The sequence below is a fragment of the Ascaphus truei genome, unplaced genomic scaffold (assembly GCF_040206685.1).
Source record: "Ascaphus truei isolate aAscTru1 unplaced genomic scaffold, aAscTru1.hap1 HAP1_SCAFFOLD_642, whole genome shotgun sequence".
In the NCBI taxonomy this organism is placed as follows: Eukaryota; Metazoa; Chordata; class Amphibia; order Anura; family Ascaphidae; genus Ascaphus; species Ascaphus truei.
Genome location: NW_027456975.1, coordinates 77,975 through 90,142, shown reverse-complemented (window position 1 = coordinate 90,142; position 12,168 = coordinate 77,975). Strand labels below are relative to the sequence as shown.

Below are 12,168 nucleotides of genomic sequence, written 5' to 3'. Positions count from 1 at the left end.
CCTTCCCCCCTCCTCTAACCCTTCCCCCCCTCCTCTAACCCTTCCCCCCCTCCTCTAACCCTTCCCCCCCTCCTCCACCCCTTGCCCCCCTCCTCCACCCCTTGCCCCCCTCCTCCACCCCTTCCCACTGCCCCCCCCCCCCGCTCCTCTAACCCTTCCCCCCCCCCCCGCTCCTCTAACCCTTCCCCCCTCCTCTAACCCTTCCCCCCTCCTCTAACCCTTCCCCCCTCCTCCACCCCTTGCCCCCCTCCTCCACCCCTTGCCCCCCTCCTCCACCCCTTGCCCCCCTCCTCCACCCCTTGCCCCCCTCCTCCACCCCTTGCCCCCCTCCTCCACCCCTTGCCCCCCTCCTCCACCCCTTGCCCCCCTCCTCCACCCCTTGCCCCCCTCCTCCACCCCTTGCCCCCCTCCACCACCCCCTCCTCCCCTTCCCGCCGCCCTTCGCCTTCCTGCCCGCCTCCCCACCCCCGCCTCTGCCTTTCACCCGCCCTTACTCTGGCCGCCTCTGCCTTTCACCCACCGCCTCACAGCCGCTGCACGCACTCAACAGACACCCGCCACACTCGACACATACCTGCCGCCACACACACCTGCTGCCTCCCGCCCCTACGCACCGACATCACTGTCCCACCGCCTCACACCCTAGCAAGACCCCCATGCACAGACAGCACTCACAACCCACGCGCCACCCGCCGCCTCACACCCTAGCAGGACCCCCACTCACAGACAGCACTCACAACCCACGCGCCACCCGCCGCCTCACACCCTAGCAGGACCCCCACTCACAGACAGCATTCACAACCCACGCGCCACCCCGCCGCCTCACACCCTAGCAGGACCCACACTCACAGACAGCACTCACAACCCACGCACAACCCGCCGCCTCACACCCTAGCAGGACCCCCACTCGCAGACAGCACTCACAACCCACGCGCCACCCGCCGCCTCACACCCTAGCAGGACACACGCCTCACATTTTTACATCACTTATGGCACCAAAATATACATTGTACTGTGGTGTGGTTACAATAAACCATTTTTATACAACATCGTATTACATTTTCTTCCATCTTTCTTTTCAATATTATTATCCAACCTTTACAACAAATACTCACCTATTGTTCCACAATTTATAAATAATACTACCTATTACGCATTTACATCCCGGGCAACGCCGGGTCTCTCAGCTAGTATATATATATATATATATATATATATATATATATATATATATATATATATAGTGTTCGACAAACCTATACATTTGCTCGCCCCGGGCGAGTGGATTTAACCCCCGGGCGAGTAAATATTGGCCAAAGCAGCACACGTTTGGTACTAGGTGGCAAGTAGATTTTTTTGTGATTTGTCAACCACTGTATATATATATATCTCTCTCTCTCTCTCAGAGATATATATATATATATATATATATATATATATATCACACACACACACACACACACACCAGCTCTGAGCAGGAATGCTCTGCAGCGCCACCAGCCAGACAGCCCGCTCTACTCCTCCCTCCAGCCATGTGACCAGCTCTGTAGCGCCGCCTGCTGCCCAGCAGCCAGATAGCCCACTCTCCTCCTCCCACCGTGCTTGGCCGCTGACTGTTCCCTCCAGCCTTCCCCCGCGCACGCCTACAGCCTTCCCACAAGCGACAGCAATAAGGTAGCTGCCGTCGGCTCCCCCCCCCCACATCCGCAGCTTACCTTCCCCCCTCACCCTCCGCAATCACCTACCGCCACGCGCAGCGGGACATGCCAGCGGGAGGGGGGGAGAGCAGAGCAGTGGCAGCTGCGCGGGAGATGCCCTTCCCTTCGGGTACTTTGCCCACGGCGCTCCCTTGATTGCCCAGGCGGGAGATGGGCGTGGGAGCAGCCTGTTCGGAACCGGCGGCCGTTCCAGTCTCCCTCCCCCTTTGTCCTGTCCACTGTGTGTGACACTGTGACTACATACACTTTTATAAGTATATATACAAACACATATACGTGCACCTGTGTTATGTGCTAATGTCTCCCCCCCCCCTGACACTGTGCCCCCTGATACTGTGCCCCCTGACACTGTGCCTCCCTCTCACCTCCCTGTCCTGGCTCCTCTGTCACTAACCTTCTCTCACTTCAGCCTTTTATATTTGCCGCGCTTGGCCGGCAGCCAATCACCGCGCAGCGCGGGATTCCTGCTCCAATAGAAAGGGGTCAGGTGCCTTTCCGTGAACAAATGGGGGGGAAAGGCGGGAACCCGGATGTGACTGGGGAGCAGCGGGGCTCTGAGGGCAGGAAGTGACGTCAATTTGCTTCTGACCCCGCCCCCTCTCCTGTGCCGGCCCTGATCCCGCCCCCTCTCCTGTGCCGGCCCTGACTCCGCCCCCTCTCCTGTGCCGGCCCAGATCCCGCCCCCTCTCCTGTGCCGGCCCTGACTCCGCCCCCTCTCCTGTGCCGGCCCTGATCCCGCCCCTCCTCTCTGTCCCACTGAGATCTGCAGAGAGGTGCAGGGATCCCCTACTGCACCACTCCCCCCCCCACTGTGCAGGGAGAGAGGAGGGATCCCCCACTGCACCACTCCCCCCCCCCACTGTGCAGGGAGAGAGGAGGGATCCCCCACTGCACCCTCCCCCCCCCCCCCCACTGTCCACGCCCCCCCCCCCCCCACTGCAGGGAGAGAGGAGGGACGTGGGGTAGCCATTTTTATATTGCACCTGGTAAAAATCGATCGCTTAGGGCAGGGCTTCCCCGCCTTTTTTACATTGGGTACTCCTGCTAGAAAATATTTGATGAGCGTTCCCCCAATTAATCTTATTACCTAGTCACCAGAATATTGCCAACACAACGGTCTTGTGTACTGAGCTAGTTAGAGAAACACAGACTAAATAAGACCCCAAATGGCACCTCAGTGTGTGCAGACAGCATGGGTGGTACAGCTGTAACTGTCAATTACCACTGGCAGCTCCCAAAGTCACGCCCCACAATGCTTTACTGCGATGGGCGAGCAAACAACATTCAGGGCTGGACCGAGATATTATTGCGCCTCGAGTAGGCTAAAAACTTGGCGCCCGTCCTCTAGCAGTGTCAAATGATGCAATGATGTCACATAGCAATGCGTCGCCATGAAAACGCGATGCCGCATGACATCCTGTTGTCTTGGAAACGTGTCACAACGTGACGTCAGGATGCTGAAAGGAGGCTGGGATGGCAAAAAAAAAAAAAAAAGTGTAAGTGCAACATTGTAAAACCGCCACCAGCGCGCCACTGCTCAACATTGCGCCATGGTGGCTCCAACTCCATCTTTAAATGTCTGAATCCTGCGGGCACTCGTCAATGTTGAGAGACGTTTAAAAAGATGACACAACGGCCGCAGTGGACATTCACGAGGGCGCTCAACCACAAAAACATTGACGGAGCGGCGGCGTGGAACAGGTCCTGTGCGCCCTGTCCCTCATTGGTTGAGCAGCAATGTCCCTTGCTGCTGATGCGAGTCCTGATCAATCTTTTAAATGTCCTTTGACATTGACAAGGGTGCGCTGGACTGCCATGTAAAGATGCACCGGAGCGCGGCGGGAAGTCAAGGGCTTGTAAGTCGAGGGCTTGCACCCTGGGCGAGTGCCCAGCCAGATCACCGCTTCTTACATTGTGGGGAGCAACTCTGGAAGCTTCTACTGTAATTGACAGCCATGCCACCCACGCCAAGGTGCAGTTTAGGGGTCTAGCAAGTGATAATACCCACACTGGCTCAGTTCCAAGTATACTGCCTGGGAACCGCCCTTACACATTTTTTGGGGACACCTAATGAACCCCTAATAGTTTTCCAACTCCCTGTTGGGAAACACTGGCTTAAGCGATATTAACTCCTATTAAATAGCGACTCCCAGCCAATGTGGCTTATTTAATAAAGTGTGATTATGCAGATTCAGCACTGCCAAACATAAGATCCCAGTGACTTAAATATGGCTTTCTGTGCAGTAGTGCAACATCAGGGCCTATATTAAACTAATATAATAATAATTAAAAAAACAAGTTTGTCATTTTATTAAGGAATAAAATGCAATACACTGTTTAACATGATGCACTTTTCACAAGATTTTCTATAAGTGTCTGGAAACCCGACATCCAGGAATTTCTCTTCCCCATAGGTAAACGAGAGAAACAGAACAATTCATTAATTCGCACTCGCCATGAAGAAACAGAAAAGAGATGAGGACCGCAGAACGCAAAAGAAAACAGGCAGCTAGATAGCATTATCTAGTAGCTACAGCTATAGACACCCAAAAGGGTTAAAATCGACTTCTGTCTCTTGTTAAAATCGACTTCAATGGGAGTGTCTGTGATGGCGCCTCAATCAGCGCTGCAGTGTAATTAATAACCCCCAGAGAGAACATTACCTCTGTATGCATACTGTACCTCAATTTGTTTTATTTGGAAGTTTGTTCCTTCGCGATTACAAAATAAATACATTAAAAAAACGTATTTTTTTTTTTCAAGCTTAGCGAATTTCTGCAGAATGTTTATGAAGTAATAAAAGTCTAATAGTCCCGATTCAGGACCTTGCATGAAGATTTTACACATCTCTTTCCTTAAGAATCAGGGAGAGGAGACGGAAACACGTTGTGAAACAGTTTATTAGATCTCATGACTTCAACTTTAAAGCACTTCATTACAGAATTTGTATTTTACTGTGATTATACAGCCATAACATTGTAATTATTCCTGTCGCATAACTTCATGTTACACTGCACAATCATTAACACTGAATACCATGGAAAACCTACCCAATGGCATAAATCACACCTTTACCTTCTGTTGAATCAACTGGTCACCCCAAGTAAAAATCTTACCCCCTCTGCCCAGAAAATGATAAATATACAGATTCAGGGGATCTTCACTGCATTTAAAGACACTAGAAGATGCCGAGCTGCCATGGTAAGCAGCATTTATTGCATGTTGTACATAAGGCAGCTCTTGAAGTCTATTGGCGGTATAACACATTTGTTATAGCAAATATAGGATGAAAGAATATAGGTGCAAAGAAGTGTCCAAGTAAACTGAAAGGACGGGGGGGGGGGGGGGTGGGGGGCAGGAACGCGGAGTAGACGGGTTTTTCTTTCCAGCCACCTATTGTTTGAAGTGCTCCTACTCACACACCGTTCGGTCATTTACGGACACACCATAGACCTCCACTTCACATAGGGTGAGATACGCTTTGCGTCTTGTAATGATAATGGTGATGTACCTTCCCACCATACCGTCACAGCAGAGCGTTATCTGGGGCGAGCGGACATCAGTGATGGTGCCACATCTGGAAGGTGACAAGAATGGGAAAAACTGTAAGCAAAGTTGTTCTAGGGTTGTGTAGGCCCTTTTACCGCTCAGTGATGTACAGTATGATTCTACAGGAGCCAGCAGAAGGATGCGTGTGCTCGTGGCGAATGGGCAGAGAGCGGGCGATGGACTCGCCGGAATCTACCGGCAGCTCCCACTGCAGGGCACCGCCATGTTGGTGTGCACGCATGGTGACGTTTCGCGCATGCACAGTGGCATTCTATGTGCCATCTTGCTACCCCTTGCACATGCGCAGAGGTACACGGGGGCGGCCATTACACCCAACAGCTCCACAGGGGAACTACACTTCACAGCAGCCATGGGGCTGTACAAACATGATGGCCATCAGCCAATAGCGCGGCTGGATTCCCCTGCTTGCAGATAGTTACAATTTGCGCGCTGAAGAACACACCAGTCGGAGTTGGGACAAGGACAGGGTAGGAGGTACGAGAAAGTGTCTGACATCTGCACTAGGCCAGAAAACCCCTATTAGGCCCAGACGCCCCTCAGCATGTGGTTGCTGCAGGGACAGGCCCATAGTATAGGGACACTGCCCTTAGTATTAGAGTGAGGGACACAGCCAGGACGCGTTGGTATCCTGGCCCTTGGTGGTCTGCAGCTAGATCTAGTTTCAGAGTGAGAGACATTCTAAAGGTGGATCACTCCATGCGGGAGCCATCCGACAGGCGTCACGGAGCACCTTTCTGGATCCGTGGATCCCAATGACAGCATCTGTGCGCCCAGGTGTGGCATCACCCGGGAGGTACCTCACCGCAACACGTACACCAACTTACACCTCAGTTTTAGTGGGCAGCACTGTCACACTTGGGTGGATGTGAGTCTGAGGACACTGTTGAGTGACACTGTGTGGGGTTATGGCCCTGCGAGGCCTAGTCTTACAGTGTGGCACTAGTGTGTTGATTATTATGCATAGTGTAAACTGTTCTAATGATACCATTGTGTATTGTTTATTGTATGTGGGTCCTGTAACGGGGTTATTCTACACTATAGAATCCCGTACAGGGGGAGGCGCTACCGAGCATCGTTCCAGGATACACCCCAGGCTCCCAGCAGCGGAGGCTCGGGCCTGTGAGCCACAAGGTATTGCACCCTACACACCGTAGCTACACATCCAGGGGGGCAGGAAAGTGCGCTACACAAGTATATACAATAAAGCTGTTAAATGTCCCATAACACACCTAACAGCAATAACTATCACTTGCAATAGTGGAGACTTAAACACAATCCTGTGTCCAGAAAATTGATGGTGTGTTAAAGGGTCGAAAAACCTTTTAAAGCTTGATTGAAGAATATTGAAGGACTCACATACTTAAATGAAGTCCAAATTGATGTCCAGATCCGCTGTCAGTGAATTAGATGAAAAGATGGTAGCAGAGCACCACTCATACTTAGTGCTCTGCTACCATCTCTGTTCATCTTTATGCAAGAAGAAATATGTAAATACAACATTAAAAATGTATGATAGCCATTTATTACGATTGTTTGCAGCCAATCAATAATGGCTATGGAAGTTTGGACAATAGACCCTTCTTGAGAAAATCCAGAGAGTTGGTCTATTGAAAAAAAAAAAAAAGGCTACATGGGCGTACTTTGGAAGGAGTGTTCCAGGAAGAGATCACCTTCCTCCCCAATCACTGTCTTCTGCCAGAGCAGAGGTGGCCAAATCCAGTCCTCAAAGGCCACCAACAGTCCAGGTTCTCAGGATAAACCCACTTCAGCACAGGTGGTGCCGTTTTGCATTAAATGAGGGGAGCCGTGCAGTATGCCGTCGGAGAAAAACGACCTCAATTCGCTACTGTATGGGCACAACCCATAAAAGGACAACTGAAATGTGTACAAGAGCCTTGGCAGAATCAGTGTCGGAGAGCCTGAAATTCAAATTTCCTCTCAGAAGCAACAGCCTTGAACAACGTAAGTCAAGTAGTCAAGCCCGAGGACTGGTTATTTTCAATGGATTAAAAAAGGAGTCATACCAGGTGCGCAAGAACATCAAAAATATCTGAGGTTTGCCGTAAACGGAAGGCATTAACAATCTACCGCGTTCCATTGGGCTTGGCGATGTCTCCCAGAATCTTCACCAAGGTGTCGGCTACTTTAGTCACCAAATTCATATCTAGCCTCATCTAAACGGGCAGCCGATAAAATCTCAACAAAGACATTCAAATAAGGCATATGCAGAAAGTGATTGTGTTCCTGCAGTGGCACGTCTGGATAATAAACTCCCATACAGTAGAGTTACTTAATTCCATCTCATATTCCAAATGGAACAAGGGTCTGTCTAACCCAAAGCAGAATGAAGCAATTGACAATAGAAGCCACAAAGCCAAGAAGGTAAAGTCAGGTCTCGGCCAAAAGACTGCATGACCTTGCTGGGAAAATTCAAGTCAACGCCAAGCGTTGTACAGTAGAGTGGGCTAGACTCCACATACAGTAAGGCCACTCCAGAAGAATTTGCTGAATCAATGGAACAAAGATCCAAGAGCCTTACACCAAGGAGTATTTCTATCGACATACAGATGCAGCCACCAGTATTAGAACACTTACCTGGGAAATTATCACAGTAAATGCCTCAACATTTCTGTAAGATTCTTAATGGCCCATCGGATAAACACAGCGGGGGGTCCCTGCAGATCCATTTAAACTGAACTGTAGGGACCCCTGCTGTGTTAATCCGATGGGCCATTAAGAATCTCATGGCAATGTTGAGGCATTTACTGTGAGACTGCCCCAGAATTTCCCAGGCAAGCGTTCTAATACTGGTGGCTGCATCTGTACTCAATACTATATACTCTATACCCCTCTTCCCATTATCTTTACGGAGACTCACCTTGTACTCGTGCTCAGCAGAGACTCTGCTACACGGACCTCTGCTCCCATCAAACGCTCTGCACAACAGTCTCCTCTGTTCACCACAATAATTGTGTCAATTTTGTAGCTTTCCTTTAGGACCAGGACCCACCAGGCAGGTTTCTCATAGGACGTTTCGAAGCACGAGCCACTTCTGTAGTCAATGTCTTTATTCCCATCAATCACTTTCCTGGCCGCTCCTATGTTTTCTGAGCTTGGATACACATCTCCGTTCCTTGCTATGTTTTCATCTGAAAGTGAGAAAGGGTCTATTACAGCTGTCAGAGTGTGACACATTCAGGGCATCTGGCTCCTAAATTAGGGCAGTGGGGGGCGGGGAGAATCATGCCCGTTTTCTTTTTAAATTGTTTCCATGTACAGTGGCGGCGCCGCTGAGCCTAAAGCGGCTGGAGCCGCAACCCGCGTGAAGACGCGGTTTTGTAATTTTTTTCCCTCGGCGTGCTGAGCGTCACCGATGCGCGGTCACGCTTCATCGGGTGCGTGCACGCATGGCTCGCGTGCCCAAGGCACCCCGAAGGGAGCCCTGGTTACGGGAGATGCGGGGACGGCGGTGGGGGGCCCGGGGGACCTGGTGGACCCGGAGAAGCAGAGGGGAGAGCGGAGAGCGGAGGACCGATCTGCGAGGCTCCGGCTGGTGCGCGGGAAAATTCGGCGCCAGCCCGAAATCTGCCGCGGCACAAACCGGGTGAGTGTTAGACTCAGCTCGGCCGCGACAGTATTCCCTTGTTCAGGTTTCATTTCCCCCCTGATTACTCCGGCAGTAAAGTCTGATTTGTCCTATTAAAATGTAATGGTGTTTGGTCATGGACCGTCAAGTCATTTGTTTTGACTACTGAACCGTTACGGAGTGGAAGGCGGGGTCGTCAATGTGAGAGGGAAGAATGGCAACTTAACTAGACAATAACAGCACTTTGTATATGAACAACCCCTTTACTGTACATGTGTAGATGGCTAGTTTGTCGATGTAAGGGACCCCCAAAGAGATCAAAGAACCACTATCAGGAAATAAAATAAAAAAACAGCAATTTTCCTATGACCAATTTAGTATGTGGTCAGCAGCCAGTGGACAGCCAATATTAGGAAGCTCTGGGGAGGGTGGTAACTAGGCAGGTTGGCATTACTACAGACTGACATTGGCAGAGAAACCCCCAGGAAAGAGTGCCAAATAGTCTTTAGAGAACAGCCATGAGAAGGATACCGTGGTATCAGGATCAGTCCCAACCGGGGCACTACCTTATAGGGTGTTAGGGGAGGAGACGTAGACTCTCCAGAGAAGGCAAAATAATTCTGTTCAGTATAAAATGGCAGTCTGCTACATTCAGATCCCCCAATAATGCACAATGGTCCCCTTAATGCCACCTTTGTTGTTCCTGATGCCTCACAGAGGTGATTCCCTCAAACACCAGTGTAGGTCACAGAGTCTACCCATGACTTCTTCCTTTCTGGGAGGAGCCCCAAGATGGCCTTAGTGGCTCGATTAAGCCTACAAACTTTGTTGCCCAACACACACAGAGGGGCCAAATAGATGTATAGAAGCTGCTATGTTATCAAGCAACGTACTTTAGAAGGGGGGGGAGGAGGGCGGTGGGGGGTAAGTCTCTTGTTCCCAAGATATATGGGGTCCAATGATCTATAAGGGCCCCCCAGTTGAGGTACCATAAAACAAATATAGTATATTATAAAGAAAGTGAGGACAAAGCCTTTTAAAGATAGAAGTTTCCTTTAAAAAAAAAAAAGGATTGGTACAATTAGGGATTCTGGTTTTTATTGTATTGTAATAACCTGTTTTTTTTAACTTCAAAATGTCCAGACTTTTGAAGGGTTTGCTTACAAATCTTAACTCTACTTTAACGAAGTTAATGGGAAAAAAAACACACATTTCAATCTGACGTTTACCGGTGCACTGATTTTAGTTCCCTTGTGTTACCTTTGTGTCGTACCGGAAAAGGAAATGATGCGTCGATGCCTGTATTTATCAAAAGAGAATTTGCTCCCCCCCCCCGTATAATCCAGGGAGAATAGCATTTAAATGGCAACCATTGAACCTTTTGTTAATGTCCCCTTTCAATAAGCCCAGGTATACAGCAGTATTTCTTTATAACAAGACATATCCAATTGTAATATCTGCACTTTTCTTCATGGCAGAAAGTGCTTATGTAGCCCTGGTAAGAAATGGGGCTATAGTTCTATCCTCCTCCTGTGTGTAAACTCTGCTAAGGGCAGATTGCCAGGAGTTGACATGGGTTTTCCCCGCTTATGACACTGGGTTGTGTAAGTGAAGGTAGGTCACGTGACCCTGTGTCTAATCAAGAGACGCAGGGGCGGTGTGTGTGTGTGTGTGTGTGTGTGTGCGCGTCACAAAGTAGAAGTGATAGAGTTAGTCAGTTAGGAGGATAGGAGTGATCAGCTCATGAGTAGAGCTGATCCAACTATAGTTTAGTGAGGTGGACCAAGTACCTCTCACCCTGCTTAGGGGGTGAGGGAAGAGTTAGCCCCACTCTGGATGCCTTTGGTCCAGAGTGGTGGCAGGGAGGACCATCACAAGGGAGAACAGTGAGTGGAATGTGCATCACTGTACTTGTCAGCTGCTGCTGCCCTGGAGAATAAATACTGCTGCTTTTAAAGACAAACCCTGTGCAAGACTGGAATCTCTCCTCCCTGTGTGGGAAACTCTGTGGTAAGGATTCCACCCCGCTTTCCTGGGGCTTACTATAGATGGAGGCGCTGCACCATTGAACCAGAATGAAGGCATCCACCCCAGTAACCTGTTCCTGTTATCCCCTATGTCATCGCTGGAGACTCAGGCCCTCCTGTTGCCAGCAGGTATGCACCACACAGAGACACCTAGCCAGACCCCAGAACACCTTAGGGGGCCCGATCTGCGATTGGGAGGGGGAAAAAGGGGCTATACTTATTATTCAATGCACACATCAATTCCCCCAAAAATAACCACTTCCACTTTTCCGCGTCACTCAAACACCTCTGGGAAGGGTGTGTCATTAAACCACTTATAGGAAGGATGTGGAAGTTAAGGGTTAACCGAAAGCAGTGATACTGAGTATGTGTGTGTACTGGCACAGGACGAGGCCAGTTCTGGTATTCTAACAAAAGGCCTTTGCATTTAGTTTCATCAAAAAAAAAAAAAATAAGACTTGTAACTCTGAAAAACCAGATAGGGCCACGCAGGCAATACTGTATTTCAATATACACCCACCGGAGACATGACAATTTACCTTTCTGGTTATTAAACTATTACAGTAATACTATTATTACACCTCAAATGCTAAATTGAAAGAACAAAAAACCTTCATGAACAGCCATCTTAAATGCAACCAAATTTTTTTTACATCAGTTTTAGAGGCTGCTATTAATTATGGTTTTTGAGGAATATACACAATTACAGCAATTTAACCCATTAAGCAGGTTAAGAGTACAGTATATATATATATATATATATATATATATATATTTTTTTTTTTTTTTAAAGATTTTTGTTTTGCACTTTTACTGGTTATGAACAGAACATCACAAATAAAAACCCAGATATGTAATGTTAATGGTATCATTGAAGAATAAATCCACCTATAACATACACCTCGCACAAGGCTTCATCGTAGCAAAGCTCCCACACAGACCTGGCTGCTCAGTGTAATGTCCTCACTCACGTCAGCGACCTGCAGCTTATCACAAGCTCCTCTCAAATGGCCAAAGAAGTGTTTCATACCAGCAAACCCAGCCATTTATTCAATTTGCTGTGACTTCCCATAATGCATTGTGCACCCTTACACACCTGCTGAGTGGGTCACATCAGGGATCACAGTGCACAGGAACAGCTATAGCAGTCTTTGACTGAGCAACTGATTGAGCCACCTGTACTGAAGCAGGGGATAGCCATAAAAGCCGGCCTGTTAGTGGCCCTTGGGGACTGAGTTTGAGACCCCCTGATCAAAACCTTAGTACA

At 49.1% G+C, this 12,168-nt stretch overlaps 1 protein-coding gene across 1 annotated transcript; it reads right to left on the bottom strand.

Annotated features, from left to right (window-relative positions):
• Positions 1–5,129: 5,129 nt before the first annotated feature.
• Positions 5,130–11,947, bottom strand: LOC142485837 (pentraxin fusion protein-like). The gene is made up of 3 exons (XM_075584551.1): positions 11,869–11,947; positions 8,167–8,437; positions 5,130–5,295 (listed from the first exon to the last, which is right to left on the bottom strand). Exons 1-3 carry the CDS (start codon positions 11,945–11,947, stop codon positions 5,130–5,132), a joined length of 516 nt encoding a protein of 171 aa, XP_075440666.1.
• Positions 11,948–12,168: the final 221 nt, after the last annotated feature.